At 49.8% G+C, this 23,971-nt stretch overlaps 3 protein-coding genes across 4 annotated transcripts; 1 reads left to right on the plus strand and 2 right to left on the minus strand.

Moving 5' to 3' along the window:
• The first annotated feature begins 365 nt into the window (after window positions 1-365).
• Window positions 366-23,687, plus strand: LOC136546363 (protein WEAK CHLOROPLAST MOVEMENT UNDER BLUE LIGHT 1-like). Of its 2 annotated transcripts, none has more exons than XM_066538340.1 (3): window positions 366-476; window positions 20,947-21,626; window positions 21,737-23,687. In XM_066538340.1, the coding sequence occupies exons 2-3, from the start codon at window positions 21,018-21,020 to the stop codon at window positions 23,531-23,533; spliced, it is 2,406 nt and encodes an 801-aa protein (XP_066394437.1). In that variant the 5' UTR covers window positions 366-476; window positions 20,947-21,017; the 3' UTR covers window positions 23,534-23,687. The 2 variants fall into 2 exon arrangements, with proteins under 2 accessions (XP_066394437.1, XP_066394436.1); XM_066538339.1 differs by lacking the exon at window positions 366-476 and adding an exon at window positions 6,341-6,448.
• LOC136544170 (uncharacterized) lies at window positions 11,776-12,387 on the minus strand. Its single transcript, XM_066536419.1, has one exon. It carries the CDS (start codon window positions 12,385-12,387, stop codon window positions 11,776-11,778), a length of 612 nt encoding a protein of 203 aa, XP_066392516.1.
• On the minus strand, window positions 12,961-14,084 carry LOC136544171 (uncharacterized). The gene is made up of 2 exons (XM_066536420.1): window positions 13,935-14,084; window positions 12,961-13,224 (listed from the first exon to the last, which is right to left on the minus strand). The coding sequence occupies exons 1-2, from the start codon at window positions 14,082-14,084 to the stop codon at window positions 12,961-12,963; spliced, it is 414 nt and encodes a 137-aa protein (XP_066392517.1).
• Window positions 23,688-23,971: the final 284 nt, after the last annotated feature.

Raw genomic sequence — 23,971 nt, forward strand, 5'->3', positions numbered from 1 at the left:
ATACAATTTGAGGGGAGGTTGATGTGATGCATGGAGGCAGTGACTAGTAGTGACAGTGCTCGAAGAAGTAACAACAAGTGGCAAGGCTAGAGGGGGGTGTAGTGACTGGTGGTGGGGGCACACGCAGGGGCACTGGATTGTGGCAGATATTGCTCTCAAGCTCTCTAGGGTAGCACACGATTTTCTCCCCTCTAGCTTCAATTTCGGAGTGTATTTTGGGCCTATGGGTCCATATTTCTCCCTGGCTCTCCCCTAACCTAGGAGGGAGGGAATATTGCGGAGCAAAGGTGCTGCTCCATCCCAAAAATAGTCGGGGTTACCTTTGGTTTGCTCCCGTCCTTCTCCATACGGCAACGTCTAGCTACCACTTCTTTTCCTTCTCTTCCCAACTTGACCCATGTCTGATTTTTCTTCTTCCCTTACCGTCGAGAAACCACATGCCATGAAGGGAGATAACGAAAAGGGATTTCAATGAGGTATTGCACATTGCCTTTCTCCTATCTTTTTGATTGATTAGTTGAGTTGTTATATTTTGTTGTTCGAATTGACCTATCTGTATTTAGTTTGGGCAATTTTTTTGCATGGATTTATCTAGCATTATTGTGCATTACGGGTGAGGGGTGATGTGAACTTGTGTTTTGAGAAAGAAGTCAATTCTTCTCCTCCTCACAAATACAATTGTTTTAATCATAGGAAATTTACTCTAGGATGACAATTCTAAGGACAAGAGGATTGCAAACCATTATTACTACAAATTGAATGTGCACGTGATTTTCTTTCTAAACAAGAAGCACACTGTATTTCTAAACAAGAAGCACACTGTACCATTATTTTGCGCGTTGTGTGTTCAACTTTATTCAACTAGTTCCCACAAAATTTATTGTGATGATCCACGTAAATAGTTTATAAATTTATTCTACAAACACAGACCATATCAATAAAATATATGATTTTACTCGGGTATAGCCAAATAGTAGTAATCTTAGTTCAATAATGGGTGCATGACCATAAATGGCCGTAATTCTTGTCTACGGCCAGCCATTTTTTTTATCCTGGCAAGCCATAGAAGAGTAAAATTGTACATATAAAATATTTGAACTCAACTAGATAGACCATTTTTTATTAAGCAAATGGATTTTTGCCTAGTAGTAACAAAAACCCTAACAGTGCGTTTGGATGTAGATATTGAGTCTAAGGAATTGGCATTGGTATTGGATAGCTCCAAATGCCGCTGTTTGGATGGCTTGGAATTTGGAATTGGAAATCAACTTCAATGCCAAAGGGTATTCACCACGCCTGCGCCTCCTCACACTCAATACAGAGCTGTGACCCTCTGTATTGGGGGGAATTGGACATAGCCCGAGAAAACAAAGACACCCGTCTTCTTCTTCCTAGCGCTGGCGATTTCCTCTTCTTCCTCATGACCGGCACCCCTCCTCTTCTTCTTCTTTGAGGCCGGCGCCCCTCTTCATCCTCATGGACGGGCAGCGGCGTCGCGAGCTTGGGCGAGGCAGACAGGCGGACAGGAGGTGGCACGAGCTCGGATGGGCGGATGATGGCGGCACAAGCTTGGATGGCCGAGGATCCCCCATCGCCATAGCCAAGCTCCGGCGGCACAAGCTTGGACGGCCCGAGGTCTGCCCACCGCCGGCACACTTCTCCTTGGAGCTCCACTAGCAGCCGGCGAGCTCTACCCTTCCCACTCGAGCTCCACCACTGTCGGTGTTTCGAGTTACCACCGATGAGTAAATTTTTAATATTGCGCGTCTGGCTCGGATGGTGTGCTTAGAGGACATGAGGTTTATACTGGTTCGGGTAGAATGTCCCTACGTCCAGTTCATTGCTGCTGCTCGTGTTACTAGCACTAAAAGTTTGTAGTAGGGGTTACAAATGGGTGAGAGAGAGAAAGGGTCCCAAGTCTCTGGTAGAAAGAGTGAACGGGTGATGAGAGCTCGATCGCTGCTCAGCCGTGTGTTCGTGTCGTGTTCTTGTGTGTTTATCTGGCTTGAATCAGATCAGGGTGATTCAATCGGATGTGGCCTGAATCACTCCTTCCCCTTCATGGGGCACCCTACTTTCTTTTTATAGGCTAAGGGAAAGCACGGGTTACAGCGGAGGGAAAGAGAAAAACCAGAGAGAGCCGAAGGCCTTCAGGATCGCCTGGTCCTTCTCCTTTAGGTGGGTCCCACCGACCTCATAAATGTCAATAGGGACAACACCACATCACCACCCTGTCCATCACTGGTGCCATGCGTAGGCATCGTTTGCCGGTCATGGCGCTCCACTTCGTCCTAGCGGACGTCGTGGTGAATTGACATGCCTATTAGTATTCATACGAGGGGTAGGCAGAACAGCACCGGTACGCCCGACGTTGTTGTTGATGTGAACCCTCCGGTATGGCCCGTCATGGCCGTGGGTTACATCAGGGCATGTCAGTCTCCTCCCTAGTGTCAGAGCTTTTGACCCAGGCCCATACACTTGGACCTAGAATGGTTGGCGACGACATGGGTCTCCGTCGAGCGAGGCAGAGCCCACGGTTAGAGGTTGGGCGAGGCAAAGCGCAAAACCCGAGGGTTGGGCGAGACAGAGCCTATGGCCTTAGGGTCGGGCGAGGCGGGGTCCTCCCCTAGAGGCCAGGCAAGGTGGAGCCCACGGCCTTAGGGTCGAGCGAGGCGGAGCACAAACCTAAGGGTCAGGTGAGGCAGAGCTCGTGGCCTTGGGGTCAGGCGAGGCAGAGCCCTCCCCTAGAGGCCAGGCGAGGTAGAGCACAAACCCAAGGGTCGGGCAAGGCGGAGCCCATGGCCTTTGGGTCGGGCGAGGCGGTGCACACATAATCAGGGTCAGGCGAGGTAGAGCTAGCGGTCTTGGGGTCAGGCGAGGTAGAGCCCTCACCGAGAGACCGAGCGAGGCGGAGCGCAAACCCAAGGATAGGGCGAGGCAGAGCCCACGGCCAGAGGTTGGGCGAGGCGGAGCGCAAACCCAAGGGTCAGGCGAGGCGGAGCCCGTGACCTCGGGGTCAGGTGAGGTGAAGTCCTTTCTAGAGGCTCCCCAGAGGTCGGTCGAGGCAGAGCCCACACATCTTGGGGTCGGTTGAAGCCATAGGCGTGCTCTTGATTGTTTGGATGAATTAATGTTGATGACCATTGGCCCCTCTATTTTGGGTACTGTAGTATCGGTCCCCGACAGTAGGCCCTGAGCCTGTGGAGGAGTAGAATACTTCTTTGGAGGCTTTTCTGAATGGGAGGACTCTGAGGGCCTTGGCCTTCTTTTGTCACCCATGGTGTGACCTAGGGACGGTGATTCCCTTTCGTTGAGATTGTACCCCTTGGGGGTATAGCCATGAGATCTGGTAGGTCTGAAAAGGTCTTTCCCGATTTCGACCCCTATGAGGGTCTATCGTTCTACGACCGAGCATCCGACCTTTGTGCGAGTCCAACTTTCCTCGAGCCCCCGTCCATTATAGGGGTTTGGTCGAGGATCGGCTCATCTTCGTGATTGTCTTCCCTGAAGCATTTTTTCGATAAAAACGGAGGGGCCGAGCTATGTCATGATTTTCCTCTATGGATGAATCATGGTGCTCGGTGAGCCATTAATGGGCTAGTCCGAGTGGGGCCTCGACATTCTGTTCATGGGGATCCAGCTAGGGTCAGCTGGTGATCGGCTCTAGATTCTCAGCGATCAATTCATATAGTTCTCGGGTCTATTCGACTGGTCTCGAGGGCTCTCTGCCTTTCTTTAAGGAAAAACCAAGGATCGAATCTGGTCAAGACTTGAATGTGGGTCGGGATGCCTGCGACACTTGTGCGCTCGGGTACTAGCCGCTAGCAGGGCCATCTTTTTCCTCCCCTTACTCTAAAGGTACCTGGAGCGGTTGTTGAACTCGTCGGTGGGCCAACCTTTGGACTCCTAGGCCTAGATGGCCCGTAGGAGCGTCTTTAGCTCCATATCCCTTTTACCTGTGATGGGTCGTGGCCCATTCAGGAAGGTGAAACGTTCGGCGAGTTTTCTAAGGGAATAGACATATGTTACGTGTGCATGCCTCGCGGTGAGTCATGGTGGCAGGTCATGGCAGGCGCGGAGATCTAAGCAGGCAGTTGGTTTCCTCGCGCTTGTCACCCCTATAAACCAAATGGTTAGCCCCCTAGGTTCCATACGTTGCATCCTTGCCTCCGTAGCCACACCGCCACCATCGCCTAGGTTTCCTGCCTCCGCATCTTTGCCGCCGTTGAGCCCGCATCCATCTACCCTCATCTCTAATGGAACCATGGTGCCATTCTGACATCACCTTCCAGCACATGGAGGGCCTCATCTGTTGTGGTCTTCTCAGCGCGCGGACCTCATTCGTGGAGTGGCTACTGCCTGGTGAGGAGGATTTGCCATTGCCACCCAATGGCTATGTGGTGTCGTTCACCCACTTCCACGAGTGTGGGTTCACGACCTCGGCCCACAAATTTCTTTGGGAGCTACTGCACTACTACAAGATCGAGCTGCAACATCTTAATCCCAATGGGATCCAGCACATGGCAGTGTTCATCGCCCTATGTGAGTGATTCCTAGGGATTAGCCCCCACTTTGACTTGTGGAGGCACTTCTTCGCCGTCACCCTCCAAAAGAAGAGGGAAAAGAGCGACAGGCAGGAGCTGCACATGCCAATGGGGTATGCCAGCATCCAACTTCGAAACAATCGGGTCGGCGAGTACCCATCCATGCGATTATCAACGTCCAATAAGGGGTGGCACTCGTAGTGGTTCTACCTCAAGAACGACGCTGTCGGCCCTCTGTCGGAGTTCACCAGTGATCGAAGAGGCCTCAGAGCAGTGGAGGAAGTGGGTCATCCCAAAGAAGGACAAAAAGAAGATCCATGACCACATCACCTCCATCCACATCTTGAAGGATAACAGCCTAAAGGGGTCAGGCGTCATTAGGGCTTACCACGTAAGGAGGGTGGTGCCATTGATGATGTGCGTGCTCTCGCTATATGCGATGGTGCCTGAGGCGTTGTTCGACAGAATGACGCTCATCGAGGGGATACTCCCCAACTCCAAGATCACGCAATGCATCAAGGAGGTGATGGAGCCTTTGTGGGACGACATGGGTGCTGCCCTTGACTTCATCTACCCAGTGTCGGGGCATCCTCTGATGCGACCAGAGTCAGGCTACATCATCTTTGTAAGTCCCCTTTTCTTCCACCTTTTCTTCAATCAATTTCCTAACCCCTTGAGACTAACTTTGATAGGGGTGGGACCAGCCGAGGGACCTCATTCTCATGGATCATCTAGCACTACTGTCGAGGGATTCAACAGTGAGGACGGTGAATCACGTCGAGGGTGAGCGGCTGAGAAAGGCGAAGGAGGACAAGAAGAGGAAGAAGCAGCAAAAGCTATAGGCATGGGAATGGGGGGAGGACATCGACAATGATGATGATGATGACGATGATGAGGTAGCCGATGATATCGAGTAGGACAACCTGGAGAACAAGGATGCGCTAACAGGTATTGGTTCATCCTTATAGGCATTGGGACCCTTCCTGTCCCATGGAGGGAAGGGTATGTCTAGGGAGTTGATGGAGGCAGAACATACCATCGGCTTGCCCTAGGAGCCAATAGGGGCGGGAGGCTCTGCCATCGTGTCTGAGGTGCCAGCAGAGGCGAGCGGCTCCGTCGTCGTGCCTCAAGAGCTAAGGGGAGCAGCCCCCTCTGCCCAAGAGCTGGGGGTAGGCTCAAAACGACCTCATTCCAACGAGGTGGAGCGAGGGTCGGGGGGTTCGCCCCCCAAACGCATCTATCGCTCGATGGTGCTGAGGTGAGCTATCGGTTCCTCTATTTTTTCTATTTTGGTCGAATTTCATCGTGACTTATGCTTTTTGTCCCTTGTAGCATTGGCATCGTGCCTATTGTGCTCATGGCGCCGACCACAGCGGGCGTGGTGTAGCCAGTCGTGACCCTGCGATGCCGGTGGAGGTGGCGGCGGTCATGATAGATGGGTCACAGCTAGGCATAACCATAGCGGCACCAAAGGCAATGGCGTGACCCATGCCATCGACGGCCCAAGCAATGATGCCTGGCGTGGGTCACCAGAGGGGGATGCGGCTGAGGAATCCCAGGGAGTCATGGTGCTAGGAGAGAGGTCGGCATCCGCGCCGCTGATCCCTTCCATCGCTAGAGGGGGTGTCCCATTGGGGACATCATGGCGAGAGGGGTGAGCAGCGCTTGGAGCCGGTGGGGAGTCATCCCTAGCCCTGACATCGGTGGGCAGCAGATCGCCCACACGGGGCGAGCCCCTGTTCCGGTGGATGAATCCACAAGATCCGACATTGACGCTCTTCACCCTTGATGATGTCGCCGAGAGCATGGAGCGAGAGAGCCTCGACATAGGGATCATGTTCGTGCTCAAGGCCCTGAACCACACCACGGGCGCATTGCATGATGCTGTCATTCTCTTTGGTCAGGTATTGTTTCATCCTGCTCTTTACCTTTATCTTCCTTTTTTATTTTTGTATCCTGATCATCATCTTCCTACAGTCCCTCATAGTTCATAGCCAGGGAAAGTCTTGGTTCCTTCATCAATAGAAGGAGACCTAGGACCACCTCCTCGAGGAGATGCGGCTACATGGGGAGGTGACCGCTCAGCTTGTTGCCAACCAGTAGAGGGTGGCCGAGCTGAGTCCCCTCGCCGAGTCGGTGGCCAATCTTTAGTCATGAGTGGCCGAGGCCTGTCGAGATGCTGATAAGGCCAAGAAAGCGTTTGAGGTGGGACACCAAGACCCACCAGCAGATCCTTAACCTTCTGGATGAGGTAGAGAAGGAAAGGGATTTGAAGCTAGGGGCCAAGGAGAAGCTCGTGGCCCTAGAGAAGAGGGTGAGCCTGGATGCCACAACGGTCGCTTGGCTACGCAAGGAGCGGGACAAGCTGCTCCAAACCATAGAGAGGATCCACTCAGAATGTGGCGTGGCTCATGAGGAGTGTGACTAGGATTTTCAAGAGCATGACCAAGGCTACCAAGAGCGCGATGATGCACAGCATAAGGTCAGCTCCCTCTAGGCCAAGCTCAAAAGCGCGATGACCCAAAAGCTAGAGGCTGAGAGCATTTCTACCGGGCTGGCCATGGACCTCACCATAGTGAGGAGGAATCTATAGGCAGAGAGTGATGAGCTTGGTATCTTGAGCGCCGCCCTTAGAGTGGTCTGTGACGACCTTCAGGTGGTGTGGTTAGAGGGGACCAGCTCACTCATGGCTTGTGCCATCAAGATCATGGCTCGGGTGCGCTAGCTCAAAAGGAGTGCACTTCGCATCGGGGTCAATTAGTCCTTAGTGATTGCTTGTTCTCATTATGGGGACAACATCGATCTAGAGACGATGAGCCACGTCTACATGCCTGGCTATGAAGTCCATGAGCTGGAGGAGATGGAAGTGGTGGTGGCTCCTCTTTCACAGGACCTGGCAGATAGGATAGAAGACATAGTTCTCCCCTAGAGGGGCTAGTTAGTTAGATAGGTCAGACGATCATTTTTTTAATAATCGAACAAGTTCTGACCCCTGTATTTTGTTTGAACAAGTCTGTTCTTTTATTTCAGTGTGAACAAGTTTGTTTTTTCTCCTTTTTATGTGTGAAAAGGGGTTAATGCGTTTCGACCTTCCGTTTGTTAAGATCGTAGAGCTCGGGGCATGGGTGAACAAACTCTGATCACGCTGGTGAGAAAGAGTGCCATAGCCGCTAGGGCATAGGTTTCTTGCAGTCCAACCAGCCTTACTTAGTCATTTGTTTCCGCAAACCTTGCTGCTATGTTTTTAATGTGAGGAAGGGGTCAGGCACGATGATTGTTTCAGAAAGGGTATATATACCCTTATTAGCCCTCGAGTGAGACCTGACCCCTTGCCATTGCTAGGGTCGGGTATCACTAAAGATCAAGGAGAGGATAGCGAAACTAGCAGGAAAAAACATCTCTTGTTTTAGAAATGTTATTCTTAGTTTTCGCATGTACCCCCTCCTTAGGATTTGAGCCATCATTTTGCGACTGCGCATTCAGTCTCCTTACAAGTCGTCCTCGAGCCCCCATGTGTAGTGGGGGTCTGATCGAGGGTTGGCTCGTCTTTGTGATCGTCGTCCCGTCCATGGTTTTCGTAATCAAAGGGGTTGAGCTAACGTCACTTGCCTCGATGGCTCGAGCGACGTGCTCGGTGAGATCACTAACAGGCATGTCCGAGTGGAATCTAGGTCCATCGTTCATGACGGGGTTGGCATAGCCCTCATATGGCATTCCACTGCTCCTTAACCCACCTCCCGGTAGATGCCCGTGTCATTTCGGAGACCGACTCAGGTGGCCTACTGGCCTCCCCTTAATGGAGATTTTATGGGCTTGGCTCAAGGTTAGGATCGAATGAGAAGGTCAAAATGACCCTACCCACTTCTGAGTAGGTCAGGCAAAGGCCGCTGGGGCTCATATGCATTTTCTCCCCTGGCTCTGTTCGACGTGAGGCGGCCTCGAGCCCTTCGTGGTCCAGCCTTTGAACCCTGATCAGTTGGATTCCCTAGTTAGGGTCAGGCGGCTCGAGCCCCCGAGCCCCGTTGGGCTCAGTAAGGGTTGGCTGAATTTCATGCATCACCCCATCCATGGTTTCTACAACCGAAGGGGTTGAGCTAACAACACTTGCCTCAATGGATCAAGTGTCGCGCTCGGTGAGCTCGCTAGCGAGCATGTTCGAGTGGAATCTGGGTCTGTCGTTCACTGATGGGGTCAGCATAGCCCTCATGTGGTATTCCACTTCTCCTTAACACACCTCCTAGTAGATGCTCGAGTCATTCCAGAGACCGACTTAGGTGGCCCGCTGGCGTCTCCTCGATGGAGATTCTATGAGCTTGGCTTGAGGTTAGGATCAAACGAGAAGATCGAGATGTCCCTGTCTGCTTCTGAGCAAGGTCACGTAAGGGCTATTGGGGCTCATCTACATTTTTCTCCCCTAGCTCTATTTGATGCGAGGCGACCTCAAGCCCTTTGTGGGCCGACCTTCGAACCTCGGTCAGTCACCGCTCATATCGAATGAGACGACTACCGCTTCGTGATGCGACACGAAGCATTGTGATACAGCAATTGCATATGCAATGCTTGGATGTATAGGATGAATGTATGAATGCATGCATGAGAATGGATGAATGTATGAATGCATGCATGAGAATGGATAAATGAATGATCATGCACTTGAAAAGTAAAGTGGGGGTTGGTAAAGTTACCTCGATGGCTCGAGTGACGGGTTCGGGGAGCTCTTACCGGATATGTCTGTGTGGGGTCTAGATCTGTTGTTCATGATGGAGTTGGCATAACCTGCATGGGGCATACCACTGCTCCTTACCCGTCTCTCGGTAGTGGCCCGAGCTGTCAGATCGACTTAGGTGACCTGCTAGCCTCTCCTCGATGAAGATTCCAAAGGTGGGCCCCTCTAAACCCTTCCCGAGAAGGCGGAGGCTAAAGCTCAGGGTACGGGGACAAAAACTCTGATCACGTTGGTGAGCAAAAATGTCGTAGCCGCTGGGGTGTAGGTTTCTTGTAGTTCGACCAGTTTTACTCAGAGTTTGTTTTCGCACACCTTGCCTCTAGGTTTTAGCATGAGAGAAGGGTCAGGCATAGAGAATGTCTACCGAATAGACACTCTTGCCAGCCCCCATGTGAGGTCTGACCCCTTGATGTTGCTGGGGTCATGAGCTCGATAGCGAAATTAATAAGAGAAAACATGTGTAAATTAAGGGTGACCCATCTCTCGGCAGCGGCCCGAACCGTCCGATCGACTTGGGTGACCCACTGGCATAGGACTTATGTCGATGGCACAAGTGACAGGTTCGGGGAGCTCTTACTGGATATGTTCGAGTGGAATACAGGTCTGTCATTCATGACGGAGTTGGAATAACCCACATGTGGCATTCCACTGCTCCCTAACCGTCTCTCGGCAGCAGCCCGAGCTGTTTGATCAGCTTGGGTGACCCACTGGCATAGGGCTTTCCTACGGAAATAGAGGATGAGATCATTCTTCCCAAGAAATTAGTTAGGTAGATGAGCCATGTGGCAAACTCGTAACAAGTGAACAAGCTCTTAGATTTTGTTATGGCCAAACAACTGTTTAGCCCTTCTCTCCTTTTTGTATAAAAATGTTAGTGCGTTCCGACCCTTTTCATCATTAAGGCCGTAAAGCTCAGGGTGCGGGTGAACAAATTCTGATCACGCTGATGAGCAAAGACATCGTAGCCACTGGGGCGTATGTTTCTCATAGTCCAACTAGTTTTACTCAGAGTTTGTTTCCACAACCCTAGCTTCTAGGTCTCAATGTGAGAGGGGGTCAAGCATAGAGAATGTTTGCCAGGCGGATATACTCTTAGACGCATACCGACTCTATCCGTAGTTAAGGCTAAAAAGCTCGGGGTGTGGGTGAACAAACTTTGATAACGCTAGTGAGCAAAGGTGACATAGCCGCTGGGGCATAGGTTTCTCGCAGTCCGACTAGTTTTACTCAACGTTCGTTTCCACAAACCTTGCTTCTAGGTCTTAATGTGAGAAAGGGTCGGACGTAGAGAATGTCTACCGGATAGATATGCTCTTATTAGCCCCCGAGTGAGGCCTGACTCCCTGCCGTTGCTAGGGTCGGGTGTCACTACAGATCGGGGAGTCGATAGCAAAACTAATAAGAGAAAGTGTGCTTATATTAAGGGTAAAAGCAACATAGCTGCTCAATGTTTTAGGCATTGATGAAGACTTCATCGTCAATGGTCTTGAGCTTGTAGGCACCTGGTTGGAGCACCTCCATGATGACGTATGGTCTCTCCCATGGTGGAGAGAGCTTGTGGTGGTTCTTGTTGCTCTAGATGAGGCAGAGTACTAGGTCCCCAATGTTGAAGGCCTAACCCTACACTCGATGGCTATGGTACCAGTGCAATGCTTGTTGGTATTTGGCTGAGTGGAGGAGGGCGATGTCATGCGCTTCATCTAGCTAGTCCATGGCATCTTTGAGGGATGCCTCAGCTCCCTATTCATCGTACGCCTTGACCCTTGATGCTCCATAGTCGAGGTCGGTCGGGAGGATAGCCTCGAAACCATAGACCATGAAGAATGGTGTGTAGCCGGTGGCCCAGCTAGGGGTCATCCTCAGGCTCCAAAGCACCATGGGAAGTTCCGTGACCCATCGTCCACCAAACTTGTTCAATCGATTGAAGATCCTAGGCTTGAGGCCTTGTAGGACCATGCCATTCACGCGCTTGACCTACCCATTCGTGTGGGGGTGCGCTATGGCATCCCAATCGATGTGGTTGTGATATTCATCATAGAATCAAAGCAACTTCTTTCTAGTGAACTGCATGTCGTTGTCCATGATGATGGAGTTTGGGACCCAAAGCGATGGACAATGTCAAGGAAGAATGGCTTGCTTGGACTTGACCGCGGAGATCGGTCGAGCCTCTACCCACTTTCTAAACTTGTCTACTATGACAAGCAAGTGCGTATAGCCCTTGGGCACCCTCTTGAGAGGTCTAACTAGATCGAGCCCCTAGACCGTGAATGGCCATGTGATAGGGACCATCTAGAGTGCTTGGGCCAGCAGGTGGGTCTACCGAGCGTAGTACTAACACCCTTCATAGGTGCGCATAATATGTTCAGCATCGGCTACCGTGGTCAGCCAATAGAAGCCTTGTCGAAATGTGTTTCTGACCAGAGTCCTAGGTGTGGCATGGTGCCCATAGACCCCACCATGGATATAAATCAACAACTGTTTCCCTTGCTCGATGGGGATGCAGCGCTATAGGATCCCAGTGTGACTTCGCTTGTAGAGCTCACCCTCAATAAGGACAAAGGACTTGGCATGACGCACGAGCCACCGAGCATCCATCTTGTCTGTCGGTAGCACCTCATGGAGGAGGTAGTCGAGGTAAGGCATCCTCCAGTCGGCCAAAGGGTCAGGCTCTATCGATGGATCCTCGTTAAGCTCTATGACCTCGGGGTTGGATGGAGCTGACGGGTGGTTAAGCCCACCACTGGCTTGTTTCGGCTTCTCATAGCGGACCAAGGGCTTGTGATGATCTCTAGCGAAGATGCCAATTGGCACCGGCTCTCGGCCGGACGCTGCTTTCGCTAGTGCGTCGACTACCTTGTTGAGATGCATTGGGATGTGACTGAGCTCAAGGCCGTCGAACTTGTCCTCCAGCTGGTGGACTTCTCGGCAATATGCAGCCATCTTGGCGTTGTGGCAGCTTGACTCCTTTGTGACTTGGTCGATGACTAGCTGGGGGTCACCCCGGACGTCCAGGCGTTGGATAACCAACTTGATGGTGATGCGTAGGCCATTGATGACTACCTCATACTCGGCCACATTGTTGGAAGAGGGGAAATGGAGGTGAACCATGTACCTCATGTGTACCTTGAGAAGCGAAACGAAGACCAGTCCCACACCGATGCCTTTCTTCATCAGCGATCCATCAAAGTACATCATCCAGTACTCTTGGTCGATGACCGCTGGTAGCATTTGGACCTCGGTCCACTCTACAATGAAATTAGCCAGCACTTGGGACTTGATGGCCATCTGGGAGGCATATGAAATGCCTTGATCCATCAGCTCGAGTGCCTACTTCGTGATTCTTCCTGTGGCATCCTAGTTTTGGATGACCTTGTCGAGGGGGAAGGACATCATGATCATCATCAGATGTGACTCAAAGTAGTGGCGCAGCTTCCTCTTGGTGATGAGGATGGCGTACAGGAGCTTCTAGATTTGGGGGTAGCGGGTCTTGGAATCGGACAGGACTTCGCTAATGAAGTATACGGGATGCTGCACTTTGAGGGCGTGTCCCTCTTCTTCTCGCTCTACTACTAGGGCGGCACTGACCACTTGTGTGGTGGCCACGATGCAGAGTAGAAGCAGTTCCCCAATGGTCGGGGGGACTAGGATCGGGGCCTTTGTCAGAAGCTGCTTGACCATGTCAAGTGCCTCCTAGGCCTTGAGCATCGATTCGAAATGGTCGACCTTCTTTAGGAGCCAATAGAGGGGGAGACCTCGTTCATCGAGGCACGAGATGAAGCGGCTGAGCGTGGCGAGGCACCCCATAACTTGTTGTACCCCCTTTATATTCTGAATCGGGCCCATCCTTGTGATGGCTGAGATCTTCTTCGAGTTGGCATTGATGCCACGCTCGAAGATGATGAAACCCAGCAGCATACCCCTTGGGATCCCAAAAACACACTTCTCAGGGTTGAGCTTAAAGCGATTTGCTCAGAGTTTTATGAAGGTCTACTCAAGGTCGGCTATGACATGGTCAGCCTATTTGGACTTGACCATGATGTTATCCATGTAGGCCTCAATAGTTCGCCCAATGAGGCCCCTGAAACATTTGAGCATACAATGCTGGTACATGGCCCCAGTGTTCTTTAGACCGAACAGCATTGTAATGTAGCAGAACGATCCGAATGGGTGATGAAAGATGTCGCGAGCTAGTCGGACTCTTTTATCGTGATTTGATGGTACCCGGAGTACGCATCAAGGAAGCAAAGGGTTTCACACCCTGAGGTTGAGTCGACTACTTGGTCTATGCATGGCAAAGGAAACAGATCCTTTGGACACACTTTGTTGAGACCCATGTAGTCAACACACATTTTCCATTTTCCACTCTTCTTTTGTATAAGAACAGGATTGGCTAACCACTTGGGGTGATATACTTCCTTGATGAACCCAGCCGCCAAAAGCTTCATGATCTCCTCGTCGATGGCCCTGGGCTTCCCCTCGTCGAAGCGACACAGACGCTGCTTCACTAGCTTGGAGCTTGGACTGATCTTCAAGGCGTGCTCGACAACTTCTCTCGGAATGCTTGATATATCTGAGGGTTTCCACGCAAAGATATCTCTATTGGCGTGGAGGAAGTCAACGAGCGTGCTTTCCTATTTAGAGGAAAGCGTGGTGCCAATGCGTACCACTTTTCCCTTGGAGCCGCTGAGGTCTATGAGGACCTTCTTGGCGCCCTCTATAGTCTCAAAAGACCCAGACGACCGCTTAGGGTCGGGTGCTTCTTCGGCGACCTCCTTCCTGGTGGCCGTGAGCTCTTTGGAGGCGATAATTGCCATGGCGTGTTCGCAGAACTCGACCTCGCACTCATAGGTGCGTTGGAAGGAGGTGCCAATGGTGATGACCCTGCTTGGTCCTAGCATCTTCAGCTTTAGGTAGGTGTAGTTGGGGACGACCATGAACTTCACGTAGCCTGGACATCCTAGGATGGTGTGGTAGGTTCCATGGAACCCGACCACCTCGAAAGGTGAGGGTCTCCATCCTTTAATTAGATAGATCCCCAAAGGTGACGGGCAGATTGATTTGCCCGAGTGGCATAGCCTGCTTTCTAGGCACGATGCCGTGGAAAGGTGCCCTGGTCGACCGGACATGCGCTCGATCGATACCCATGGCGTTGAGCGTTTCTGCGTACATGATGTTGAGGCCACTACCTCCATCCATTAGTACCTTGGTGAGCCGCTTCATGCCGATGATCGGGTTAACCATGAGCAGATATTATCCCGGCTGCGGGACGCATTTGGCTGGTCGGTCCAATCAAAGGTTATGGTGGACTCCAACCATCGGAAGAAGATAGGCACGGATGGCTCGGTCGTATAGACCTCATGGCGTGCAAGCTTTTGGTGATGCTTGGAGTCATAGGCCACCGACCCTCCAAAGATCATAAGGCAGCCATCCTGCATTTAAAAGCCATCGTCCTTCTCCTCGATGTCATCCACGATTGGCTTGGGGTCCCCCCTATGCTCCCCCCTATTGGTGCCTTTGGACAAGAATCGCTTCATGAGGCCGTAGTCTTTTTAGAGATGATTGATGGGGAAGGCATGGTTCGGGCATGGCCCTTCGAGCAGCTTCTTGAAGTGGTTCAGGGTATCCTCGATGGGTTTTCGACCCCCCTTGCGGTCCGCGGTGGCCATGAGTGAGCCCTCGCGCCGCTGCTTGTTCTTCCTATTACTGGGATGGTTGGAGGCGCCTTCACCGATGTCCTCGTCCCACTTTGCCTTGCCCTTGAGGCGATCGAAGATCGCTCCGACCGCCTCCTCGCCCGTGGCATGGCTGGTTGCGATGTCGAGGAGCTCCTTGGTCGTTCACGGGCCCTTATGTCCCACCTTGTGAACTAGGGACTCGCAGGTGGTCCCAGATAGGAAGACCCCTATGACATCAGCATCGGCGACGTTGGGCAGCTCGTTGCACTACCAGGAAAAGCACCAGATGTACCCATGAAGGGTTTGCCCGGCCTTCTGTCGGTAGTTTTTGCGATCCCATGGATTCTTAGGATGCTTATATGTGCCCTAGAAGTTTCCCACGAAGATCTCTTTTAGGTCCAACCAACTTTGGATTCTGTTGGGCGGAAGGTGCTCCAACCATGTTCACGCTGAATCAGCCATGAACAATAAAAGGTTGCAGATAATGAAATGGTCATTATCCGCTCCACCGGCTTGGTAAGCAAGCCAATAATCCTTGAGCCAAAGTCCGGGGTTCATTTGCCCGGAGTACTTAGGATGTTGGTCGGTGGTCGGTATCGTGGTGGAAAGACGGCGTTGAGGACGTGTCAGCCGAAGGTCTGAGGTCCCAAAAGGCTGGGGCTCAGGCTTCAGTCCTTGCCGCTATCGTAGCGTCTGCCATGACGAGGGTGGTAGCCATGGTTAGCCCCCTCCCTTGCACCACCGTAGGTATGTCTGTGAGCATCGAGGGTGCTGCACGCATCATGGTGGTAGCCAAGATGCTCATGCACCAGGACCATGGTGCGTGGCCTACTGCCTTACGGTGCTTGGTGGACTGATGCGTCCTTGTCGAGTCACTTTGAGGGCGTGCGCTGGCTGGCGTCGAGCTCACATCGTCAGGACAGTGAGCTCTCGGCCTACTGTGCCGCCGCACGCTCGAGTAGCGTACAAATCTCATGATGGGCCCGATGATCCTCGGGTGTTGTAGGCCCCTGAAGCCCCTGGAGCAATGCCGCCGTAGCAGCGATGTTTTGGCTTGCCTAAGAGAAGTGTGGGAGCGCTTCATCATCCTCGATGATCCTTTGGTTCATGTCGCTGGCCATGGCACGCGCGCCCACCGTCTCAGTTGCGCTCGATCTCTCACTCGAGCTCCATGCATTCCTGCTCGAGCTGGAGTCGCACTTCCTCGAGCTCTTGGTGCTGGGCCTTCAGCTGCTCCACCCACAGGAATGGTGGGGCCCCTGCATCTCTCTCGACCTCGTCGTTGAGGTCATTCATTGGGGTAGCCTCTTCCTCGTGGATGCTTTTGATGTGTCCCTCGGGGTACCTACCATGAAACATTCATGAGAGGGGTGATGGCTCTCCCCTGCTAGAGTTAGAGGTGGAGGGTGACTCCATTTCTCTCACAAGGAGGTCGTGGAAAGATTCTATGACATATTCAGTCATCCCCATGAACTCATCATTCGTGGGGATGGAGGCATGCGTTGTGCCACAAGGTGGCCAACAGTCTCTACAGCATTGCGGAGACTGAACGAGAGCATTGTCGGGGCGCTCTAGATGAGGTATTCTAGGGAGAGGGGCTCTCCTCTGGCAAGTTGTGCCATGATATTGGTGAACGAGAAGGTGAGGTGGCGTAGGTCCTCCCGGGTTGGTCAAGGTCTTAGGAAGGCACCAAGCTGGTGCTCTAACCTCCCATAGTCAAAGCCGAGGAGCTGGTCGCTCTAGGGGGCGTGAGCCTCCGGTCCGTGCAGCTGTAGATCCTCAAGCACCTCAGTGATCGCGTCGAGGTCGGTGAAGTGGAGAGGTTGGACGGTGATGGGAGGCCACACCAACTCTCCCTCCATTGTGACGATGAAGTCCATGCTCCTAAAGCGCACGTGTGTGCCCGGGACCTAGCTGACGTTGTGACTAGCCATCCAAAGCCTGGTATGGATGTCGAGACGGGCAAAAGGCCCCTACCTAGCATGCCAACTATTGGTGTTTCGAGTTACCACCGATGAGTAAATTTCTAATATTGTGCGTATGGCTCGGATGGTGTGCTTAGAGGACACGAGGCTTATACTGGTTCGGGCAGAATGTCCCTACGTCCAGTTCATTGTTGTTGCTCATGTTACTAGCACTGAAAGTTTGTAGTAGGGGTTACAAACGGGTGAGAGAGGGAAAGGGTCCCAAGTCTCTGGTGGAAAGAGTAAATGAGTGCTGAGAGCTCAATTGCTGCTCAGCCGTGTGTTCGTGTTGTGTTCTTGTGTGTTTATCTGGCTTGAATCAGATCGGGGTGATTCGATCAGATCTGGCCTGAATCCCTCCTTCTCTTTCGTGGGGCGCCCTGCTTTCCCTTTTATATGCCAAGAAAAAGCATGGGTTACAGTGGAGGGAAAGAGAAGAACCAGAGAGAGCCGAAGGCCTTTAGAATTGCTAGGTCCTTCTCCTTCAGGTGGGTCCCACCGACCCCATAAATGTCAATAGGGATGGTGCCACATCGCGACCCTGTCCATCATTGGTGCAATGCGTAGGCATCGTATGCCAGTCATGGCGCTCCACTCCGTCCTAGCGGACGTCGTGGTGAACTGATGCGCCTATCAGTATTCGTACGAGGGGTAGGCAGAACAGCATCGGAACACCTGACGCTGTTCTTGATGTGAACCCTTGGGTATGGCCCGTCGTGGCCGTAGGATACATTGGGGCATGCTGGTCTCCTCCCTGGTGTCAGAGCTTTTGACCTAGGCCCATACACTTTGGACCTAGAGTGGTTAGCGGCGGCATGGGTCTTCGTCGAGCGAGGCAGAGCCGCGGTCAGAGGTCAGGCGAGGCAGAGCACAAACCCGAGGGTCGGGCGAGATAGAGCCCGTGGCCTTGGGGTCAGGCGAGGTGGAGCCCTCCGCTAGAGGCCGAGCAAGGCGGAGCCCGTGGCCTCAGGGTCGGGCAAGGTGGAGCCCTCCCCCAGAGGCCGAGCGAGGTGGAGCGCAAACCCAAGGGTCGAGCGGGGCGGAGCCCACGACCTCAGGGTTGGGCGAGGCGGAGCTCGCGGCCTTGGGGTCAGGTGAGGCAGAGCCCTCCCCCAGAGGCCGAGGGAGGTGGAGCCCGTGGCCTTGGGGTCGGGCAAGGCGGAGCCTTCTCCCAGAGGCCGGGCGAGGCAGAGCGTAAACCCAAGGGTTGGGCGAAGGCAGAGCGCAAGGACTTGGGGTCGGGCGAGCCGGAGTCCTTCCCCAGAGGTCCCCAGTGGTCAGTCAAGGCAGAGCCCGTGCACCTGGGGGTCGGTTGGAGCCGTAATTGCGCTCTTGACTGTTAGGATGAATTAATGTTGATGACTATTAGCCCCTCCTCTTTGGGTACCCTAGTATTGGTCCCTGATAGCCACCATCTAGGTCTATCTGATGCCAAGATCCGCCTTCCCAAGGCCATGGCCACCACCGCCAGTGCCAGGATAGGAGTTTTTTTACACCTCCAGGAGGTAGCACATGGACAGGGAAGAGAAGATGCGTCAATTTTGGTTTATGCATATCCAAACAACAATTGGTATTTGCCATCTCATTGGATTCCAACTAGTAATTCCATGACATCCAAACAACAGGTTTGGTATTGTAAGCCAATGTCAAAGCTAGCCTGATTTGGTATTGTAACAAATTCAATTCCAGCTCCTCCAATACCAACATCCAAACAGACCCTAAGAATAATCGTTTAAAGACATGGCGTGTGACTCATGTTGTTCGTGTGGATATCATAGTTTCAATACAAATGTGTGACCCTCAATCTTGGAGGGTCAAGTAGTCGCAGCTATCAACTAGTTCTTTAGCTTTACACCTATGTTCATGAGAATGAAACACGCTACACAGCTCATATTGACGCCTTCTACATCAAATCAACCTACATGGTTACAATTGAATAAACCTTCAAACACATTTTGAGCAAACTAAATCTTATCTTCTACTCTTATAAAGCAAAATCCCACTAGCTATTTATCTCAATATGCAAGTTGTCCAACTAAACAATGCACTATCACGTATAATTAAAATCCATTAAGCAAACCCCACTAGCTATTTATCTCGACGTGCAAACTGTCTAACTACGCAATGCAATGTCATATACAATTAAAATCCACTAGCACATGCAACTGGTACATGCAACTGTAATGTCCACGTCGACAAGACACATAAGCATTTTGTTGTCTACATCATCATACAACGCAATCCACTAATCCGCAATTCCCGCAGCACCGCGCGCGGTATGCTTCTAGTCAATTACTATTAGAAAACATGGTAACGTTCAGCTTACCTTAGTGATTTTCATGTTGAAGGAAGCATTAACAACAAAAGATGGATCAGGTTCCTCACTATCGATCAAGCACATCTCCTTGCACCGTAGACAGGCACTGTACTCGTCTCTTGATTTAATCTATGATGGGATAGGTGGATCATCTTTACAAAAGTGTTTGTTGAACAATTCAATGAGGTACTTACGGAATTCTCCGTGAACAAAAGACAATAGCCAATATGTCTGGTAGATGTGTATATGTAGGTTTGTGTAGCTTGGACTATATAAATGATACATATATGTATATGTAGGTTTGTGCAGCTTGGACTGGCATATTTTGAAACCAAAGAATTGAATGCTTGGTTATTAGCTGGTTTATCTTTAGTTGTACATTTGGAATATTAGGATATGACTGATTAGGTTTTCAAAAAACAAAAATAATCGTTTGGTGATATATGCGTATCAACATTGACGCAGGTGTTAGTGTCTTATAAATCCACAAAAATATCATATGCTATGTACATAATGCATCAATTTGAGTGGAATCGATCTGACATAGATTAAGAATCGCAACAGAAGAGCGAACTATATTGTATATGGGGGATTAATTTAGTTCCTAAATCAAATAAAGGACTACATGTAGTCAAAATCAAGGGATATGCTCAGAGCGGAACAATGGCGATACAAATTCATAGTTAGGGTGTTTCTCCGTGAGAGGTTAGGGGAGACTCCTACGGCGTGTAGTTGAACAGAGGAGATTCCACTAGCGGGTGGAGTTGACAACTCGAGGCAACCATGACGAGCTATAGGGCTACGGAAATGGTGCGCTGAGGTGCGCCGAACTAGATGACTATTGGGGTAGCAGCAAAGACGGGGTCCACCGGGGCGTGGTGGAGCCCGCATGGTATGAGATCCATGATGAGAACTCCATTGAATGTGGGGATCATATGTGGCATTATGATGATACTCCAGTTGCCCTAAGTCAAGTATATTCATGGTTGTGGGAGAGAATGTCCATTTAGAAATGCTTACTATTTTTGAATGATGAAATTTACTCTGATGTACAAGGAGTAGTGTTTCTGTCATTTTAATGCGGTGACCTTTTCGCATAGAGGATTTAGTAAATAAGGATATTTATAAACCGTTAGGTGGATGTGGTTTTAAGTTTGAGAGGTGTCGTCGAAGGATAGCAGCGCTTTGCTGGCGTATTGAATACTATTCAACGTGCAAGGCGTAGAATAGTGTGTGTAGGGGGTGGGGGGTTGCTCAGATTTGTCCTAGTGTGGGGGGAGGGCTGCTCAGATTTGTCCTTCCTTCTTACTTCGCTCATGAATTGTAGAATTTTCAAAAAGCGGCATCCTAAAGCAATCTCAAACATATATCATTTCCGTTTTAATGAAAAATGCATGTTCCCAATAACTTTAGTAGGTGAAATTGCAACTGATTTGATCAGCCTTATTTTTCTTGTTGTTAGAGTCAGTGCCCATGGACTATTTTGACAGAGTTACTGTACTTTCTTAACAAAAAATATACAATTATATATATGGTAAATTTGAAGAGGACTTTACTCACAAAATTATTCAAAATATTTTCTTTATAAAGCAACCCATTTCTTTTTTATTGTTGGGGAAACATTGTGAGACTACTTATTATAAAAGTAATTTTCTCGAACCATGAGTCGGAATTGTGAAAACACTTCCTTTTATAATGTAACATGGTGATTACTTTCCAGGTACCCTATGTCAAGTATATCCATGATAAATTTCTGAATCGACCACTCAGTGAGCTCCTGCATCGTGCATAATGGATGAAGTGAATGTGGAAAATGTGCCACAGATATCTGTTCCTTCTGAATCTATTGATTTAGTGGCAAGTTTGATTGATTTGGAACCTCCTGTATCCTGCACAATGAATGAAGTGAATGTGGAAAATGTACCACATATATCTGTTCCTTCTGAATCTGTCGATTTAGTGGCAAGTTTGATTGATTCAGAACCTCCCGCTTCCTTTGATTTCACTAAAAGTGTCCCGGTTGTTCATAGTAGACATTTAAGTGAGGATTTAAGTGCCCTTTCAATTAATGATTTGCGTTTGAACAATGGAGAGCAAAATTGCAATGACCAGATTGAACGGAAGGGCATAAGTAGTCACTCTAGACATTTTAGTGAAGATTTAAGTCGCCTTGCAATTAATGATTTAGCAAACAAAGGAGAGGGGAATGGCCATTACTTGGGTGAACCAAAGGTAGAAAGTCGCCCTAACTCTGCTGAAAGAAATATTTATAAGGCGGCAGAGATTGCTGAGCGGTTCATTCAATCTATAGATAATAGGGTGCTTGTTGACACTGGAGCACCAATAGAATCTGTTAAAGAGGCTGTAAGCAAATTTGGAGGCATTCTTGATTGGAAAGAGGTAATGTCTATTCTCCTAATATGTTCTTTGTATGTCTCAACACCATTGTTTTCCTTTTCGTGTTAACTTATGAAATTAGCATGTCTTTTCATTCCATTTGTTTTGTGTAGAGACGTAAGAATGTCCAAAATGAGCTTGACAAGGCACTGAAAGATGCTCCTAAGTACAAAAGAAGAGCGGAAGCTGCAGAAGTTGAGAAAAACAAAGTTGTCATGGAATTGTGTACCACTAGGAGAACCATAGAAGGGTTGAAGCTAAATTTGGAGAAGACGCAAACTGAGGCAATACAAGCACAGCAAGACTCAGAGTTGGTTGATATACGGTTCAAAGAGATTCAACAGGGAATTGCCTGTAGAGAGAGTGCTGCAGCAAGAGCAGAAATTGAGCTTGCAAGATATCGCTATGCTAGTGCGTTGGCAGAACTACATTTAGTGAAGGATGAGCTACAACAACTTCAGAAAGAGTACACATCCATAAACACTAAAAGGGATAATGCTGAAACAAAAGCATGCGAATCCAGTGTTGCATCTCAGAAGATTGAGAAAACTGTGGATGACCTTACCCTCGAAATTATCAGATTGAAAGAGTTGCTCACCTCTTCACAAGCTACTCATATTATAGCAGAGGAACAAAAATTGAATGTTGCTTTGGCATATCAACAAGAAAAGGAGAATTGGCAAAATGAACTGAGGCAAGTTGATGAGGAGGTTCAAAGTATGCGTGATGCAGCTTCAGCCAACAAAGATCTCGAGTCTAAGCTGAAAGCTGCCTCTACACTACTCGTGAAGTTGCAAGATGAGTTTTCTAGTTATTTGAAAGGGGAATGTCCCCAAGAGGTTAGTGTAGATGGAGATGCAGAGAGACCGATGGTTATTACCAAGATGAAGCTAGCAAATGCTAGGAAGGAGCTTGAGGACATGAGGGCGGACATTAAAAAAGCCAAGGATGATGCCAGAATACTTTGGAATGTTGCTGCTACATTACGAGCTGAAATAGAGAGGGAGGAGGCAGATCTGTTGGCATTGAAACACAAAGAGCACCTCGCTTCGCTTTCTGTGTCATCACTCCAGGAAGAGCAAAGCAACATGACATGCGAGCTCAACATCGTCCATGAAAGAACAAAAGCATCTAAGATGCCTGCAGAGCTACAACAAGCAACTGAAGTAGTGGAACAAGCACAGGCTAAGGCTCAGATGGCACGTTATGAGGTGGCAAAAGCTAGGGAAGAGGTGGATCAAGTCAAGGCACAATTTAATGTCATCAAATTGAGGCTAGAAGCGGCATCAAGGGAGATACTTGCAGTGAACGCATCTAAAGAAATTGCGACCGCCTCAGCAAATGCATTGCAAGAATACAAAGATGAAGCACAAATAGAGCCCCAAGATGAACGGATAAGCGACAACTATATGACATTATCACTTGAAGAGTATGATGCCTTAAGCAAGAAAGCCCAAGATGCTGAAGGACTCGCCAAGAAGCGGGTCATCAAGGCTGTTGAGAAAATCAAAGAATCCAAGGATGCAGAGGTGAGGAGCTTGAATCAACTAGAGCAGTCGACCAAGAAGATCTATGAGAGGAAGTTGGAGCTAAGGGCTGCGCAGGAGAAAGCCAATTCAGCGCAATATGGCAAGCTCACCATGGAGAACGAGCTGAGGAAGCGGAGGGCCAAGCATGAGCAGCAAAGGAAAGCGGGCGAGTCAGGCCATGCTATTTCTGACATCCCCAATTTGAAGAGCGCTTCATTGTCTTTTGATGCAGCATCGTCAACCTCCAATCCTCAAATGGTTGGAACATTGTCTAGAGCTGACACTACAGGAGCAACTAGGATGAAAGAGCCAAAGCCACGGAAGTCACTCTTTCCACGGTCCATAGTGGCCATGTTCGTGTCTAGTAAGAAGACACATTGAAAGTTACATTCCTTTCCAATGATAATATTGTGTGAAATGCTTTGGCATGATTTATTTGTAGATGTACTCCTGTAGAAAATAGGTTACGATTCGAACATAACTGTAGAAGTGTTTCTAAAATTTACTCTGATTGTGTTGTAGATTATATCGAAGACCATTGAGTTGCCCCTCTGACCACTGTGCTAATATTGTTAGGAGCATGCAACATGACTTATTGACGCTGTAATCTAGCTAGCTTGGGCAATCTTACTTTCCTTTCCAGACATGACAAAATTGTTGTTTGTTTGTTTTGAAAGGCAGTTCAAGAAATTGCATAAGCTGTATAAGAAACACAAAAATTTTAGACCGTGGAGTTGCATATACCCAACTTCCTCCCAAGTCCCAAGCAAAAAAAAAACAATTTAAGAAAAGAAGATAAGTTATTCTGAAATTTCTTTC

This window comes from Miscanthus floridulus, chromosome 3 (assembly GCF_019320115.1).
Source record: "Miscanthus floridulus cultivar M001 chromosome 3, ASM1932011v1, whole genome shotgun sequence".
Taxonomy (NCBI): domain Eukaryota; kingdom Viridiplantae; phylum Streptophyta; class Magnoliopsida; order Poales; family Poaceae; genus Miscanthus; species Miscanthus floridulus.